Raw genomic sequence first — 20,153 nt, forward strand, 5'->3', positions numbered from 1 at the left:
ATTTTACAAAGAACTTAAACTTAACGTCTCCCTGGATGCATTTATACTTTAACATCTAATGTTTAGATGAACCTGATGATGTGTGGCTCGTAGTACTTTTCTAATGTCCTAAAATCTCTCCTCCAAAGAACATCTAACTTGAAGTTTATATGTTACACGCTGCCACTGCTTTCCAGCTTTTTATTTTATTAACTACATTTCTGAATGTAGACCCGCTGTGTGCTCTGTTAGGAGTAGAACAAATGAAACTATAGACATAAACATCTTTTCTTCTCAACTTTAAAGCTGGATTTTTACTTTGCTACTTTCAACAAGGAACGCCCAACAGGAAGTTGCAACAGCTTTACATTGCAGCACACAACAAAGAACAAGAACTGCAGATGACCGTACCCTTTTCCTTTTCAGTAGCTGAAATCATGATTTCTGTTTGTTGAGGACATTTTAATGACTCATATCTGTGTGACCTTTAATCAAGTGTCAGTTTTGTTGAGCCTGAAAAGTCTGTGGCAGGCTGGTAATATTAGCACCTTACGCTAAGTGTAAATTGTACTTTCTGTCACATAGGCCAAGAAAACAGTGAAGCTTAAAGTTAAGGTCACTTGCCAGATTTGTAATCTTGGGTGTGTCAGTTGCTTGCCACAATGTCTGAAAATATAGCACTTTTACATACTTTATTGTCCTTATTTATATTTTCGGATAATAAATCACATTAGAAATTTCGCTTAAAATGTTAAAAACACATGCCTACCCAGAAAAGTACCCACTTATGCATTATGACTTACCAAAGTTTTCTCAGGTTCCTGCTGGGACTCAGAGGAGGACTCCATGGTTGTGTCAAACCAGAGTTAGGCCTGTCAGTGCTGCTCTGAAGACTGCATATCTGTGAAGAAGAAGATGAGATCAGAGACAGGAAGACTAATGTGGACATGTGACTAAAATTCATTTGGGAGTTTAAAAAAAAAACGGACTATTTTGAAAGCAGTTATTTCTTTCCTTCATTTGCATGTTTCTCAAAGTGTCCTTTCACCTTATGTGGGAAGTCTAGTTTCAAGATTGGACTTATTTTCCGCATTATGCCTACTCATTTTTTTACAAGTGAGAAAAACCTGGTTGTGATGGCCATATAGAAGCAGAACAAAGGCTCTCTCTTATTTTTGCCATTGTATTCTAATGAATCAGAAACCTCCTCACCATCCACCATTGCCCTTTCCACCCAAACAAGGGTGCTATATCTCCAGGCCTTCAATAAACAGCCCGTTTCCAACGCACGTGGGGGAGGATGGAGGATTAGCTTTTCTTTCAGTTCCCTTCCCCAGAGAGCCCTGAAAAATTCATCCTTTCAATACGTCTTTTTCTGTCTGCCTTGAGCTTGTTTTCCCTATAGAAGTGTTGGAGTGTGGCATTGTTTTTAATCTTAATCTATCCAGGGGAAGGTTGTGCTGGTTACCACTTAGCTGCTCCACTGGACCAGATGGGGATTTACTCAAGGGTACATCAGTAGAGTAAGTGTTGTAATGTACTCTTTGGATTTACAGAAACTTGCTACTGCTTATATATTTGTCAAGGAGTGGGGCAAAATATTGATTTGGCAAAATATTGTGAAATGTTACAAATAACAGTGGCACATGATTTGAATAGATTTGCTGGAACGTATGAGTGTTTCTAAATTTCTAGACCACGTCTCTACATCAACCCTTCTTATGAAATTAATGAGGATGTGAATAGAAGTTAGCTAACTTGCACAGACATTATTTACGTAAAAAAAACTGATATCAAACTGTGTGAATAATGTATGATTCTGTTGTTTATTTGTAGGGTTATTTATTCTTGTTCATTCCACAATTAGTGTACTGCATCGTGCATGATTGACTTGCTTTGTATTGCACATTGCAGAATAGTAGTATCATGACAACATTGTTATCATTGATTTCTATGACACCCAATCCTGATATTTAAAGTGGTGGGAGTGGGTTAAAGTGTTTGTGTGGGTGGTTTTATTTTTTTTTATATTTTTTTAGCATTTAACTCATTTAGAGGTAAAAAGTATCAACAATAAGTATCTATACTTATCCACCCAAAATAAATATGCGATTGATGAGGTCAACAACTGCTGTAGCAGTGAAATATTTTTCAGAAATTGTTGTAGTAGATCACATGACTAGATGCAACACTGACATTTTTAATGACATTAATAAAAAAAATGTAATTAATATGGACTTGTCTAACTAACTCTTATCTGCAATTCATCCCTAAATGGAAAACCTTGATATCGGTTTGCTTTCCACTTTGTCACTGTATCCATGCAAAATATTTAAAAACAATAATAATAAAGTCTTGCTCCATTGTATTCAGCTGTGATGCTACTGTTCGTTAAATCCTGAACATCAGTTCCTGAACAAGCGAGACCATCTGGTTAATTACACCACGCTTTTGGGGAGATGATTTTTTTTTTCTTTTTTTTAAAATATCAGTCACTTACACCGATTGCCGTTTTATGTTGATATGTTAATGTTATGAATCTGTTGGCCCCACCTGAAAGAACACCTGAACACACTATGGCCAGTGGGACACACGTTTTTCTGAAGCATAGCCCTCTTTATAGGCTGATGGTCATTTTAGAAATGATTCCTTCGTTAATAAGAACTGATAGAGTTTTCACAAAGTTTGCTTCATTATCTGTTTACTTTTTGGCACATTTCAGACCAGAATACAGAACAAAATGACTGAGTTTGTATCAGAGGTTAGTGAGGGTGGTCTCTGCCTATGCAGCAACCTATGGAAAGATGCCAAAACTATTTTAATGATTATCAAACCACATTTTATTGATATATACTGAGGTATCAGTATATAGGGAAGAGGTCATCAAAATATAGGGGGAAAAGACTCAAATATATTTTATTCATAAAATTTCCCCCCAAAATGACATATGACAGAATTTTTAATTAAATCTCCATATGTGGACATCTGCAGTCAAATCCATTTTGTACAGGATGTACTGCAGATTTTTAGCAGCAGCACATGAAACGTCATCGCACACACCCGCTATTCAGAATGTCCCAGGACAGACAGCACCAACCATCTCTTACAATTCTGGGTTTTATATTGTTCCAATAGCCAGTGGGTGACATCATCCATAGTTACAACCAGTTATACAGTCTGTGAGTGCTTTATTTATTTATTGAGAAAACTGTCTGATCACATTCTTAACTGGATATATAAAGGTTAAAGATTACAATTTGATGTGTCCCTGCCTGAGAACAGTAATCAGACCATTCATCAAGAACAATCAAAGCTCAAAAGTGTGGAACAAATGCCTTCTGAGGACATAAAAGGACAGTTTCAAGCCCAATGTTAGTGAGCCAGATTAGTGAGAAACAGAATTGTGTGTAGGAAATGTTCAGGAAATCCCAAAGGCTTTCAAAAGGTGGTGCACTGCTTCATTACAGGTAATATCATAAGCATAGAATACAATTTTATTTGACCCAATTAACCACTTCCCCACATAAGCCAGCAGTTTTAGATAAATAATCACAGACTAAAAAAAGTGCTTTTTCCTACTAACATTTTGGCAAAGTCAAGTGAGCGGCTGCCAATTTTAAACCACGTTTCCTTATGAAGGTGCCAAGAGGAGAGATGAAAAAAGTACCAGGAAGGAAGGAGTCAAGGAAACGCAAATAGTACCCAATATCAGACCGAGGACAAGAAAACAGCCAGAGTACAACACGGTCATTAAATCCCACCACCAGTCGTTCAACCAATGAGACGCTCCAATGCTTCGACAGCCTCAGTTCCAGCCAGCACACACACTTCATGTGGCCTCAATTCTCAAGGACCCATCAAGCTGAGACAGATGCTTTCCACTCGTTGTCAAAGTCAGCTTTAGAAATCAGCACATGACTCAGCTGGGAGCAGCAGCTGAGGTAGGAAGAATTATTAGAAATATCAGAATGTTCTATAGCAGTGTGTAGGAGGGTTTTTTCTCTATTGTGATGATTGCTAACACTTACTGCTATTACATAGTCTGAAGCAGTAACAGGAATGGTGACAGAATTTCCCTCTGGGGTACATAAAATGTCAAATACAGTTGGCATTTTGACACTGACTTACATTTTCAGTTGATACATTCTCAATTCAACATACGCCTAGCCCATCTTGGGATTATTAAATAAACAATAGCTTTTTATTTGCCCTAGATTTGTTCATGTTGGGCCACGTAATACATCATTATACTAACTACTTTTTGTTTTGTTTTTTTATATGGTGAGTTTGCTGGAATAAGGAAGCCATATTGTTAAATATGAGCAAGTCCCTGTACCTAGAGTAACCTGGTGAAAGTGGACAACGGGAGACTTTGCACTGTGGCACTCAGTGCATGGCTACTCATGGCTATGTAAAAGCTGGCACTATAAAGAATCCCCATCCAATTTCAACTTTGCATTAGTATTCTTTCTGCTAACAATACTTGTTAACAGTATTACTTACTGCCTGATAATTATTATTATCTTCAGTTAACAGCATGTCAAATTGCAGATTTATTAGAGTCAATTAATAAAACAGAAGGCACGCCAATGACAGGAACTTAATCTTCTGCTTCTATTTTCTGGACTTCGTCATATCCTTTGCTGGCACTTGTTTCAGTTGGACCACAGCAGTCTGTGAGCAAGGAGCTATGCATCATTGCCAAAGATAGAGGGCAAACACAGAGGGAATCCTAAAATTGTGGCTTGGCAGCGGGCCCCAAAACAAAGCCAGAAATACAAGCAGGGTTGGGCTTTTTTTCCCCACAGACCCCCCAAAAATGATAGTGTTGCATATTTTCAAACACTACAGAGGCTAACTGTTGGTTTTACAAGGTACTTCCAATATGATGAGGTTCTTAAAGAAAATCACTAGGATGAAATACCACTGATGTCCTTCATAGTTGGATGTGTCCCTCATACAGTTGATATGACGGTACAGTCATGGGAAAAAGAACATTTTCAAAAGACTATGCAGTCCTGTTCTTGAATCGTTTCTTTCCTAGTTCTTATCTTGTAGATTTGCTGCTGTGTTTGCATGATAGTCTCATTTGACTCTAGAATACTAGAGTTCATGGTAAACTCAATAACTGCAAGGTGCCCTGGTCCTGTGGCTGCAAAACAAATCCCAATCATTACCCGTGGTCAACATGCTAGGCAGTTGGCATCAGACATTTGTGCTGATGTGCTGTGTTCAGTTTTTGCTGTGGTGGCAAAACATCTCTACTCATCTCGTCTGATTGTCCAGATTCAACCTTGCAAACCTAAGCAGTGCTGCCATCTTCGTTTTAGAGAGCAGAGGCTTTCGTCTAGCAGTTCTTCCAAACAAGTCATATTTTTCACTACCGCTTCTTTTGCTTCTTTAATTTCTAAACATTGCACCGTGTGACCTTTGGTGTAAATTTCCAATCCCAATGTCCCAAAGCTAAGCTGGTTGTATTGATGTTGCTGTCCACTGTCCAAAGGTGAGACAGCTCTCTGACATCTGGGGAGGCACATTTACACTGCTGTCACTGCTGAATACTTGGAAAATGAATGCCAATGGTTAAGTGACTCATACAAGTCTACCATGCTAGCTGAGAGAAACCATGTGACTATGTCATAAGTTGGGTGCTGATATTTCAGAATTCAAACAGCAAACCACAGAACAAAAAGTTTTCATATTTTAATTTTCTTTACTTATGCTTTTAGCATGTACAGCACTTTGTGAACTCTGGTTTTATGTTAAAGTGCTTTATAAATAAAGGTGGTATGGTATGGTATGGTATATTCAGTTTTTTGATGATGGGTTTAATCGCTCCATTATTTAAAAAAAAAAAATTGGATTCACCGTTTGTTCATGATAGTAATGCTTTATCAAAACCTTATTATTTAAATGCTCAAAGATTAAATTATTCAGAATATAAAATACATATAAAAAGGAAAAATACTAATCCATGAAAAAAGGAGGAGGAAAATAAGAAAAATGGCAGATGTCATTTCTGGGATGGCAAATATTGTCATCTGCCATCCCAGAAAGTGATGAGGCCTGTGTAACATCGTAGACTCAGCTGTTAACTCATATTGCACAATAATAAATCTGAATAATTAAACCAGTTATAGTATTTCTGGACCAGACTGGGGAGGCTGTCAACCTTTATTTTTAAGAAAGACATTTTTGAGCAATAACTGAGCAAACAAATCGATATCGAGCTGCAAAACATATTTCAGCTTTACAATAAAGCCTAATTTAGCAGAAATACAACAATAAAATACAAATTAGTCTAAATAATTAAAATCTTTTACTACAATACTGTTATTGCCAACAAAATGGTATAATTGTGAAATGGAGAGGGTGGGGGGGGGGGGGGGGGGGGGGGGGCAACGATTTAGGAGAGTCCAATTTACCCGCACAATCCACCAATATTAAACCAGTCTGTCGGTATTGGAATTTATCAACCAGTAAATGAAAATCGGAAAACTACATTACTGACAGCAAAAACAGTGTTGATACACAGTTTGGTCTGTAGGTCTCCTGTAGACGAGACCTATGCTCGAAATTCTACAAACACAACAACAGAGTTGGGCAAAGACTAAATAAGTAAGTAAAGAATGGCGCACAATAAATGTCAGGGGAGTTTACATTTCTTGACAAAGATATCTGCAAATATACTGTTAAACCACCAAATATCGGTATCGGGATTAAAAACCCTATATCGGTTAGACTGCAATAGCTTAGTATCATAGGTTGATAAGAAATGAAACCTCTAGCAGGCTACCAGCTTTGAGTAAAGTACAATTTCTTATTGTTTAGATGTTTCCTGTACGAATCCTGTGTATGCACCGAAATCACCGATTCATCTAAATAAACTACTGGCACCTGCACCGACTCCACAGGTGCCATGTACATCATTTGGCTAAGGCATCCAAACAACCAGCAATTGCTAATAAAAGTCATCCAGCTGCTCAACTGTTATTGGATCCAGTGTCTTAATCTCAGTGAACCTATATTATTATATTATACTATATAAATTTGAATGCACCCTTTATTACAATATTACACACTAATTGCTGCTTCACAGTAGTAGAAGGACTCCACACTACTGAGAAATCATTCAGTACAGACATGTTGAACTCTGCACACATCAGCTTTTTAAAGCTAAAATAGCCCAAGTCTGTGTCAGACTGAAAGAGAATAAAATCATGTAGGCCAAAGAGTGACTAACATTAAACATGTAGGCACAGGCAAATGAGAATCCAGCACTTCACTCTGTCATTGTTCTTCCCCTTAGTGAGAACAGAAATACTTAAAATTCTGACAGTGTACCTGTGAAAATACAGAGAATGAAAGATAAAAAGCAGCATCTGTATTGGGCTATGAAACTAATAGTAACTTTGCACCAATAAATATCTGTCAGCCTTTCCTGTAGCACAGATTAAATCTTATCCATAAACAAAACCAATCTTATAAATATAAGAAGCCTTTAAATAGCACCTCTGTGTCCACATTTGAGTAGCTTAAACTCTTTTAAAGGTTCGACTCTAAAGGATGCGCAAGCTGATCTAACAACGAAGAAAAAGACAGGAAAATGGTGTTTACACCTCAGGTTGACTCACTAGGAAGACCTGGCTAAAAATATTCTTCAGTTTATTTCAGATTTTAGATCACCCTCCCCTCAGACAGCTCAAAATAATATGATGCGTGTCGAGTAACTACTTGTCTTTAAAGAGTCTCGGTATGCACTTTCAGTTTCTGTTAAACAGTTTGTGTCACCGATGTCAACTTTAATACCCATTTGTCTGACACAGTCTGCGTTTGTCCCTCAAAAGGACAAGTTCTGAGTTTGCAGTAGCAGCACTACTGAGTTATAAGGTCCATTAAGTTAATTTGCATTTGCTTTACCTTTATGTTAAGATAGTAGTCTGTGATACCATGGGTGCAGTGGGTTGCATGTTAGGACAGACAAATGTGCAAAGAGAGGATGCTCTCTAGATTGTTAAAATAAATATCTTTAAAGCCAACCTGAATCTTTCAATAGATGAACAGACATAATCCGATTTATGCCAAAGTGCCTCACACACACAGACTCATGAGGTGAAAATACCAGCCATTCCATCACAGCTAGTATTCAGAGCATCCAGAGCTGTAACTTCACTCCAGACTTTTTTTCTTTCTATAATCATCGCAATTACTCGTGGGAGAAAAACGTGAAGCACCATCATCAAGTGTGTGTCCTTGCATGAATAAAAGGCTTCTGGATACAACAAGGAGACTCAGCATCAGTAGTATAGATTTATCTGCTCTGTAACAGCAGCATGTGGATGGGAATGCTAAAGAATGCTCCTAGAGTGTCAAGGAGACTGTGGTGACCTCACAGCGTTAAGTGTGATTATGGGAGAAACACTGCGGCTGCCTCAGTCTGGCTCATCATAGGCAGAATAAACCATCCCTGCTACAGAGACAGGGAGAAAAATCACAGAGAGAACAGAGCCACGAATCCACTACTGAGCTGCACAAAAAATGTGTATGACGCATGCAGCTTCAGTCAAATAATGTGTGTCTGTTTGTGTGCGATACCTCTTGCATAACAGAAACAGGAGAGATGATATGAGGCAGAGATGCCGGCACATTCAGCTTAAGGTTGCAATCATTCTACAGTATATATGGAAGGATCACTAGGGAACAGACATCACTGGGGAAGTGCAGAGGCTACAGAGATGAGTGATAACCTTGTGACCCTAGAATAACCTTTAAAGAAGAAAAAAAAAGTGCAACCTGAAGATCCTAATCATTGTTTCTGCACGATCGCTGCTATCAGCAGCTTCATCTAAACGTGGAAAATCATCAGCTACCTCTATTCTGAAACTGGACAAATTCTGAGAAACTAGCTGGTATCAGACCATGTCATCAAGCTGTAGTGAGATGTGACCTCAGTACATCAGAATCTGATTTTAACAGAGCCATTCTACATATACAGAGATAACGAGATGAGGTTAATACACGCAGGAACATAACAGAATACATTTATCCTCGTGACATGCAGGTAAACTGAAACGGACAATCGGTGTGCTTGTTCTGAATCTGAATTCTGAACAAGCACACAGGGAACCACACCGATGCAGCATGCACGTGTGCTACACGACAACAGCGGAGCTGAATGGAGGACCTACCTCATGCGGCTCGCGCAGCAGAAAGCACCATCGCATTCACAACACAGCTTCTCAGAGACGGAGAGAGAGAGGCAGAGAGAGAGAGACATGGAGGTGACATCACCATATTTCTCTCCGTCTTGCTCTGAAATGTAGGCTAGTGCTGCAGGGCTGCCGGTGTCAGCAGCAGAGCAGCAGTGAGAGCTTCCTCTGTGCGTGCGAGTGCAATGACAGAGAAGAAGAGTCCGCTCTACGGAAGCTACGACTGCTGCATGTGACTTAAATATACTCAAGGGTCACAATACTTAATACCAAAGTATTAAAAATACCTGTGTAAGAAGTGCATCTGAATCAACTGAAAAGCAAATACACAAAATCACAGGTACACCCAGTCTGACTCATGAACATTCACTATCCAGCAGGTGGCTTCTACGTTTATTATTATTATTATTATTATTAGGGCCGTTCGATATAACGATATATATCGGATGACGATATAAAAACATCTATCGTATCATTTTACGCTATCATTTGTTTCGTGGTGTCATAAAATAAACTGTTTACGGCAATCATGGTTTTGATGGTCACTGTAGTGGCTATATTAATTTCTTAAAGTTCTCTCTTTCTCTTATATTTAATATAACCACACTATATTAAGCGGACAGACAAGCACCTGTTTTTATGCGTTGTCGTTAGCAACAACGACGGTAACACCATCGCCTGTCCGCTTGTTTAATTTCCACATAAACCTTTCACAATAAAGCTCAAGATCCTGTTGAGACTTTTCAAAATAAACTGAATCACGTGAAAGAGTATGCAGTGTTTATGGATGAGAAGCAAAAAAGAGCAGTCAGGTGCTAAAAAATAAACCTTAGACTCAAACGTTAGAACAGGCTTCTCCCCGCAGCACGCCGTGTAATAAATACTCACAAAGAAAACGGCGTCCGTTACAACTTATGTCTAAAAATGCATCGTTTTATGGATCGGTTGAAACACTCGACTCCAGCTACACGACGTCCAGCTGGAAACACTTCATCAAGTCGAGCTGCCCGAGATTCACAGAATTTACAGAAAATGTTACATTTTTGTGATTTATTGGGACGATATATCAGGAGATGAGATTTTGGTCATATCGCACAGCCCTAATCATCATTATCATTATTATTATATATGCTCTTCATATGAAAAACCTTGCTACACACATTAGATAGCACCATGTACCCCTACAGTAAAGCTGCCAAGTGAAAAAGTCAACAGAATCAGAATATTGTATTCATCACTAAGGAAATTATCTAAAGCAACAAATGCTAGAATTAGAAGAAGATGCAGCTTCAAATTGTTCAGTAATTTCTCCCTGTTCCTGAAGCCACGAGTGACATTATTTATAATAACTTGTATTGGTGTTATTACAGCTGTGTTATTGAAAATAGCAAATTCTGAAAAAAGAAAGTCACCTACAAACAGCAAAGGAAAAGGACCCGGACAGCAGCATTTTAAAAAATGTTCCTCTTGGGGAAGATGCCAAGAAATCATTTTATAGGTTTCATAGTTCTATACTTACGAATAAAAAGAAACCCAGCAGTTAACAAATCATAGTGGTTGAAAATATTTTTCGTTATCCACATCAACATCTGCTGCCCCATGTGTGAGTGACAAGAGAAGCTCAAACCTCCGGTAAAGTGATACTCCTATTACCAAGCCTTTCACTTTGGGTAAGCAGTGTTGAGGTAAGTCAACAACTCCACTGTGTAATCTAATGTTACCAACAGCCACCGTGAAGGACATGTTGACAGGGGTGATTAACTTAGTAATATCAAGTGACTGGTGTACACAAGCCAGAATTTCATTCTAATATCCTTTCATTTTACCACAACACTGAAATAGGTGAGTGTCATAGTGATGAAAGATGTCAGTAATATTCACCATTAGTTGTTCAAGTTGAGCTTGATCTTTAGACGAAAAGATTCACAGTTGCATTTATTTTGAGCTGATATTGTTCAGCTTTGGTAGAGTGTATGTGTGACAACAATAATAGGAAAAATGCATTAATTCAACATCTAACATCTTTCTTTTGTTACCAGATATTTCAATATTTTAAACTTTAAAAGAAAACTACACTTTGGGTAAACATTCAGGTTTCTCCTGTCCCCCTGTGTTATATGTGGCTACTTTTTACCTGCATTTTGACACCAGTCTCATCTTCACGTTGATACTTTGGGTGTCAGGTCATTTTTGAACATGCCATTTGTCGAATGGAGAAACAACATTGGTGTTCATGTTCTTTAGTTGTACTCATGTGCTAGATGCATTTTTGTCTTTAGCAATTGATAACACCCTTTGGAAATAAAAAAAAAGAGCATTATGGTTAACAATAAACACTCATTCATATTTGACTGGGTATTTCCAGAGCAAAACTACATTACAAAAGACCCACACGGATCACCAGAGCTGGCTATAATGACTTCACAATTGTTCTTCTAATTTCCTGGCTAAGTGGATTCAGCTTTCACCCAGAAGCCCCTCACAGGTAATACAATCTTGTGTTTCATCGCATTAAAATAAATCTTCCCAGTCTTGCCCTTATGTTGTGTTTATACACCAGCCTTCCATATGTCTGAACCCCAAAAGCTCTGCCCTGGTGTTTGCTAATTTTGGAAGAATTCTGTGGGAATCTCGTGGACACAGAGAAATAACACAGTTGGTTTGGATATTTTAAGATTAACGTCTCAGTGCTCTGGGTACTAAAAGTGTATGCACAGCATGCAGGATGTGTGTGTTCCTATATTAGTGAGTGTTTGTGTGTACTGGTCCAGCTGTGGGGGGAACAAGCTGCTCACAAAAGCACCCAGCTGTGTGCTTCCTGAGGGAAGAACAGTCAGGTCAGAGCTGAGGTCATGACGATTCTACATGTGCAAAAAGTGAGCACACACAAACCATACCTCAGCCCTGTAGATGAAATGTCAACAGACACGCTGATCAAATGGTAAACTGTAAGAGGAAATTTGATTATTTTATCCATAGCACCTGAGAGCATCCTGAGGGCACCAGCTATTTTTAGCAAACAGAGCCATTCAGCATTGTTGACCTCTGTAGCCCTGTGACACATTTTTCAGTGAATTTACATAATTAAGTCGGAGCAACTTCATGACCTGTATTGTTCTTATGCTTGTCTGAGTGTTGTTTCCCTGAAGGGGTAAACAGTCTGGCTTCTATAACATTACACAAATTCTCTGGAAACTTTATCAAATACCATTAAAGGGCCAGAATTTTCCTCAGTTATTACAAAAAATAAATTAAGAAAAAAAATTAAAACCTCCTTAAATAGGAGGAATTAATGAGCTGAATTACACAACTGTGTGGAGCAACAGTAACAGAAATTCGAGGGAATCTTCAGGACCTGATTTGACGCACAAATACTTTTATCAGATTCACAACTAAATATTCCACAAAAGTTCAAAATGAAATTAACCTGAACAATTTCCTGATGTATTAAAATCTTAACACACAATTAACTCTCATTCTGAAAGGATGTAAAAATTAAAAACATAAAAGCACATGACAATCACGTTTTTTCCTACACAGACACTTTCACTGGGTCCAGATAATGGTCACTCAACTCCATTCAGTGACTCGTTTTAATTCATTTTTTTAATATGGTGCCAAATTACAACAGTCCCTTCAATGCGCTTTATATTATAAGGACCCTACAATAACAAAAGAGAAAAGCCCAATATTGAAACAACCCTATATGACCAACCACTTGGCGATAGTGGGAAAGAAAAACACCCTTTAACAGGAAAAAGACCTCCATCAGAGGTTCAGGGGGTGGCAGCCATCTTCTGCGACTGACTGGGGGTGAGGGGAGGGAGACTGAACAAAGGAAAATGAACACTACCTTGACAGCTTAGCTATTACCAATCACATTTACCCAGCCTTTCCAGTCTTGTGTTTCCCTATTGACACAGTGGGCGGGTCGCTGTTGCAAGGGCCCTCGATATCAGTGAGTCTTTTTTTATTTCACAGCCAAACCAAATCAAACTCCAGCTACAGTTCTTGGTCTACTCCAGAGGTCGGCTGTGAGATCTGCTGAGTTAACCAGTCTAAAGGGAATAGCATGGTTGTGCACTCGTGCTGCACACTGTTTTGCAGAATGTCTTTCACATGTTGTAACTGTTACGCTCACCAGGGTGAAGTGTCAAAATATGTGGGACTACATTTAGTGAGCTATTCCAACCAAAGCTATAACATACGGACCTGAGTGTCAGTAAAAACTCATACTCTGTCCAATACAGCCACTGTGTATGTTTCTCATGCTGCTTTTTTTTTTTTTTTTAATCTTTGATGTTTACTTCTTCCCATTCTTGAACCGCTTCCATTGCTTTCTTTCCTGTCCACTTTCAATCATTCAGCAATCTGCACCCTTTGTGTTTAATTCACACCAAAAATCTACCATGTGTAAACAAACACAAACACAACTATGAACTAGGGCTGCCACAAACGATTATTTTGATAGTCGACTAGTCAGATTATTTTTGCGATTAGTCGACTAATCAGATCATCATCCATTGGACGTACAGCGTACAGCTTATTGCACCAGCAGCATCTGCTCTTATATAACTATCATTAGCTTACAGCCTATTAGTGTTTAAGGTGCTAACTAAAAATAAAGACAAGATGATAGTTTATTAAATTTTAATGAAATTTTCAGATTGTTTTGGTGAAGTTTAATAAACTCCTTGCTATCTAAAATATAACAGGACACCGGAGTAAATTCTGGAGCATCTCACACTTCTGATAATCAGCTGTCTGCTTGACGTTTATTCAGCTGTGTAAAAACTATAACTTTAATCTCAGCCAAACCGAACAAATAAAATACAAAAAAAAGCCAAACAATAACATTTTTAAGTTATCTAAGTGACTTATATATCATGTTTAATCTGAGTAGTGAAAGACGGCGGTGGGTTTGAAAACGACTTGATAAACTGAGCAGATATTTGAGGTTTACACAGCTACATTCCTGCCTGAAAATATGTTAAATGTTTATTTTGTGACCCAGAAAGATAACAGGAGTAATATTAAAACTAACTAGCTGCCCCCATTGTTGGAAACTGAGCTGGGCTGCCTATGAATTCTGGGACAGAGCTACTTCTTCTTCTTCGGGGTTTATCGGCAGCTGGCATCCTTGTACATGCAGTGCTGCCATCTTCTGTTTCAGTCCGTTATTACACTCTTAAATCCTGCTACTTATTCCTGCGTTTTTTGGGATCTTAGAAAGCTTCAAACGACGCGTCAACTATTAAACCAGTCGTTGACGATTTTGATAGTCGACGTAATCGTGACTAGTCGACTAATCGTTGCAGCCCTACTATGAACCCCTCTTTAGAGGGTCAGAGTTCAGAAACTTGATTCTTAAAAGTATCGGCAGAGGAGCAACAGTCTGGAGTTGCCCCTGGTGAAAGGCGGCGGGCTACGGTATGTTGGGGTTTCTCCCAGTGGACGAGACGGTTTGTTCCCTTCGCCTTTGGGTCAAGGAACGGGTCTTGACCGTTGTCTGCGCTTATGCGCCAAGCGGCAGTTCAGCGTACCCAGCCTTCTTTGAGTCTCTGGGTGGGGGCACTGGAGGGTGCTCCTCCTGAGGACTCTGTTGTCCTATTGGGAGACTTCAGTGCTCACGTGGGCAATGACAGCGAGACCTGGAAAGGCGTGATTGGGAGGAACAGCCTCCCAGATCTGAACCCGAGTGGTGTTTTGTTATTGGACTTCTGTGCAAACCAGAGTTTGAGGCGACTCAGGAGGGGAAAGCGGTGCTCTACCTGGAGTGCTGCCGACTTTGACTGAGAAAATTGGCGGGCGGTCGAAGGAATACTTCGAGGACCTTAATCCCACTGGCACGTCTTCTGTGGCAGAAGCAGAGTCTGGGGACGAAGTCACTGAGGCAGTTAAACAACTCCTTGGTGGCAGAGCCCCTGGGGTTGATGAGGTCCGCCCCGAGATCCTGAAGGCTCTGGATGTTGTAAGGCTGTCTTGGTTAACACGTCTCTACAATGTTACGTGGAGATCAGGGGCAGTACCCCTGGACTGGCAGACCAGGGTGGTGCTCCCCATCTTTAAGAAACCTCAGATGCAGGAGAAACAATGCGGTTTTTGTCCTGGTCGTGGAGCACTGGATCAGCTCTTTATCCTCTCGAGGATACTTGAGGGTGCATGGGAGTTTGCTTGGAACGGTTCGCAGCTGAGTGTGAAGCGGTGGGAATGAGAATCAGCACCTCCAAATCTGAGGCCATGGTCCTCAGCCGGAAAAGGGTGGAGTGCCCACTCCAGGTCAGGGACAAGTTCATGCCCCAAGTGGAGGAGTTTAAGAATCTTAGGGTCTTGTTCACGAGTGATGGGAGAAGAGAGCGGGGGATCGACAGACAGATTGGTGCAGCGGCCGCAGTGATGCAGACGCTGCACCGGTCTGTTGTGGTGAAGAGAGAGCTGAGTGTAAAAGCGAAGCTCTAAATTTACCAGTCGATCTACACCCCTACCCTAACCTATGGCCACGCACAGTGGGTAGTGACTGAAAGAATGAGATCGCGAATTCAATTCAATTTTATTTATATAGCACGAATACAAGCGGCGGAAATGAGCTTCCTCCGAAGGGTGGCTGGCCTCTCCCTTAGAGATAGGGCGAGAAGTTCAGCCATTCAGGAGGGGCTCAGAGTAGAGCCGCTGCTCCTCCACATTGAAAGGAGCCAGTTGAGGTGGTTTGGGCATCTGACAAGGATGCCCCCTGGGCGCCTCCTGGGTGAGGTTTTCCAGGCGTGTCCCACCAGGAGGAGACCCCGGGGCAGACCCAGGACGCGCTGGAGAGATTATATCTCTCGGCTGGCCTGGAAACGGCTTGGTGTTCCCCCGGACAAGCTAGAGGAGGCGGCTGGGGAGATGGAGGATTGGGCTTCTCTGCTTGGGCTCCTGCCCCCGCGACCCGGCCCAGGATGCATGCATGCAGTCGCACCCCCCCCCCACACCTTTTCCACAGATTGAATCTAAACCTGTAGGAAACACTTCAGATTTTATACTTGCAGTCTATAACCTGATAATCTATTACTCGTGGCATCCATTAAAAGTAGGTCTCATTGTCAAGGGTGACCTGACTGCATTAATTAGAAGACCACTACAGTCAAGTTCTCCCTCAACACTTCCCTAAATCTTTGCTAAATAAGCTTTGCAATGAGAGGCTATCTGAATACATCTGACCTTGGTGGATGGTGCAAAAGTCATAGCCATGTAAGAAGATTACACCACTGTAATAGAAAGCCTTTGAAGGGTGTTAATAAGAATGCAGGCATTTTAAGAAAGAACAAAAAATGTATAAAGCAGAGTCGGTTTTCCTCCCTTTAAGCTCAGCTAGAACACTGTAACCAAAGTCTAATCAAGAACAGAGCACAGTCAAAGGCTTAACCATCCAACAATACCTCAGTTCAACTTCTCATTGTTATTGTTGCTGGCGACTTCAACCACATCAACTTAAAGTCAGTCCTCCCCAGATTCCACCAACATGCCTCCTGCCACACCAGAGGAGACAAGACTTTAGACCATGTGTATTCCAACCTGGCTGGAGCCTACAAAGCCACACCCCTCCCCCACATTGGACAATCGGACCATCTCTCCCTGTTCCTTACACCTAGGTATTCACCACTCATCCAACGTGTGAAACCTGCTGTGAGGACAATTAAAGTGTGGCCAGAGGGGACAGAGGCAGTGCTCCAGGACAGATTTAAAAACACAGACTGGAATATGTTCACCCACACAGACCTGGACCAGTACGCCTCATCTGTACTGGATTACATCTCCGAAACCACAGACAGTGTCACCACCCAGAAACGGATCACCATGTACCCCAACCAGAAGCCTTGGATGAACCGGGATGTTCGTCTCCTCCTGAAGGCCCGCAACACTGCCTTTAGGTCAGGAGATGCACACGCCTACAGCACAGCCAGGGCTAATCTAAAGAAGGGCATCAAAAAAGCCAAACACCATTACAAAAAGAAGGTAGAAGAACACTTCTCCAACTCCAACCCCCGACGAATGTGGCAAGGACTCCAGACCATTACAGACTACAGGACCACCAAACCCTCCCCCGCATCCTCTGATGTCTCCTTCCTCAACGAGCTCAACAACTTTTATGCTCGTTTTGAGCGAGGGAACCCCACAACCAAAGCAGACATGACGCCAGACCACCAACCTCTGACTCTCTCCCCCACCGATGTAGGAGCGGTGCTGAGCAGGATCAATGTCCACAAGGCTGCAGGTCCTGATGGCATCCCCGGGCGTGTTCTCAGAGCGTGTTCTGGGGAGCTTGCAGGAGTGCTCACAGACATATTCAATCTGTCCTTGGCCCACGCTGTGGTACCGGCCTGCTTCAAATCCACCTCCATCGTCCCGATACCCAAAAACTCCAACCCATCTTGCCTCAATGACTACCGCCCAGTAGCACTCACCCCCATCATCACTAAGTGCTTAGAGCAGCTGGTCCTAGCACACTTCAAATCCTGTCTCCCCCCCACCCTGGACCCCCACCAATTCGCATACCGCCAGAACAGGAGCACAGAGGATGCAGTCTCCATCGCACTGCACTCTGTCCTCTCACACCTACGCCAGAATGCTGTTTATAGACTTCAGTTCAGCATTCAATACAATCCACCCCTCACAACTCATCAGGAAACTGACAGACCTGGGCATCAGTTCCCTCATCTGCAAATGGTTACTGGACTTCCTGACCAACCGCCCCCAACATGTCCGGCTGGATAACCACTGCTCATCACAATGAACACCGGTGTACCACAAGGCTGTGTGATGAGCCCTTTCCTCTACTCCCTCTTCACCCACGACTGCAGACCTGCTGATGGTTCCAACACCATCATTAAGTTTGCAGATGACACCACGGTGATTGGCCTCATCAGTGACAACGATGAGGCCGCCTACAGGGAGGAGGTGGATCGTCTGGCTGAGTGGTGCGACACAAACAACCTGCTGCTTAACACCGAGAAGACCAAGGAGCTCATCGTGGACTACAGGAGGAATGCTGACCCACATCCACCCATCCACATTAAGGGGACGGCTGTGGAGCGTGTGAGCAGCTTCAAGTTCCTGGGAGTCCACATCTCCGAGGATCTCACCTGGACGACCAACTGCTCCAAGCTGGTCAAGAAGGCTCACCAGCGCCTCTTCTTCTTGAGGACTCTGAGGAAGAACCACCTGTCCTCAGACATCCTGGTGAACTTCTACCGTTGCACCATCGAGAGCATCCTGACCAACTGTATAACAGTCTGGTACGGGAACTGCTCTGCCTCGGACCGGAAGGCGTTGCAGAGGGTCGTGAAAACTGCCCAGCGCATCGCCGGAGCACCACTTCCTGCCATAAAAGACATCTACAGGAAGCGGTGTCTGAAAAGGGCTGGGAAAATCATCAAAGACCCCAGTCACCCATCACATGGACTCTTCACCCTCCTGCCCTCTGGGAGGTGCTACAGGAGACCACCAGGTACCGGAACAGCTTCTTCTCCACAGCTGTCAGACTCCTGAACTCTGCCTCCTGACATCTGACCCACGTTAAACTCATGGACTGAACATACACACACACACAATGGACAACTGTACCCTCAAACACACAATAATAACATGGAGTGAACCACCACTCACAACCACTAGCACTTTATATAGCCTCTGTAGAAACTATCTACACCCTCACTTATCTTAACTGCACTACTGTATAGCTCTGTGTAAATAATCATTCTGTACATTCAATAATCTTTAATCCTACAACTGTTTACAACTTGCATAGTTCCCATTTCTGTATAGCTGTATATCTCAGATTTCTGTAAAGTTATTTATTTCATATTCTGTATAGTTTTTCATATTTATATCCTGTTCATAGCTTGTACTCACTACAGCCTGTACATACTTAGTTATAGAATATTCACAACATACTTCATACCGTGTACATTATAACATACCATAATAGACCCATTTCTGTAATATACTTACATATCTATACTATTGCTAATATATATTGTAATATACCTATATCACTAAAGCACTTCTGGATGGATGCAAACTGCATTTCGTTGCCCTGTACCTGTGCATGTGCAATGACAATAAAGTTGAATTCTATTCTATTCTATTCTATTCATTGTTGAAGAAATAACTACAATCGTCCCCCCAAAGCCTTGAAAAGAGACTCAGTAAAGGCTGCCTAATCTGGAACAAAGGTGGACGATGCCCCCACAAAGCAGCAGTTAAAGGACTGTTGAGAAGACAGACAAGCTGCACAACAAAATATTGACAATAAATAACAAACTTGACATGTAAAAATACTGACTTTATTAAGTTTCTTTGTTAAGGCCTGTTTTTTTCTTTTGTCATCACTGCATTTCAGGGAAGTCAGTGCATCTTTATTACAGCTACATTATGATGATTATGACACACTGGGGATCCAGTGCAGATGAATGACCTCTTAATAAGTTGCTCTGGATGACAGTATCAGCTAAGTTTAGCTCCTTTCTTCCTCACTGGTCTATCATGAATAGCTGTGATCACTGGTGCCGCGAAACATTAGTAAGAAAAAGCTTATAGATGTGACACTCCAAGTGGAAAATCCATGTGATGTATTTGTATGTGAGTTTACGTCACAGCCACAACCTTTTTCTCTCAGGTCACGGCTTAGCCCGGACGGATTACTGCAGCCGGACTTGTGGAGATTTCCGAAGTGCTTCTGCCAACAGCACGAAGGAGATGCAGAGGACTCAGTGATTGATATAAATGTTTGGCAAAAGCTTAAAATAGGTAAGATTTTGTTGACTACAATAATGGGTTCCAGGATTCTGGTGTAATATAAAATTTGATATTTGGTGAACATTGTACACTCTCTGTGAACATGAGCTCAGCAAAACAATGCCTTCCCGTCCTGCTGTATCAAACAGCAACATCAAAAGCGATGCATTGTGCATCCCTCAAAGAGCTGCA

At 41.4% G+C, this 20,153-nt stretch overlaps 1 protein-coding gene across 5 annotated transcripts in view; it reads right to left on the minus strand.

The window, feature by feature from the left end:
* Positions 1-20,153, minus strand: part of osbpl8 (oxysterol binding protein-like 8) — a gene marked incomplete at its 5' end in the record, with an annotated part of 99,903 nt that overhangs the window by 64,465 nt on the left and 15,285 nt on the right. For 4 of the 5 annotated variants that reach the window (XM_082510884.1, XM_082510881.1, XM_082510882.1 and 1 more), the window contains one exon: positions 783-880. In XM_082510884.1, the coding sequence (XP_082367010.1) occupies positions 783-827 (45 nt within the window). Of the gene's footprint in view, positions 1-782; positions 881-9,167; positions 9,272-20,153 lie in introns of those variants that run through there. The other variant, XM_082510883.1, reaches the window with a different exon arrangement.

Source organism: Aulonocara stuartgranti (assembly GCF_965226115.1).
Source record: "Aulonocara stuartgranti genome assembly, chromosome: 17".
NCBI lineage: Eukaryota > Metazoa > Chordata > Actinopteri > Cichliformes > Cichlidae > Aulonocara > Aulonocara stuartgranti.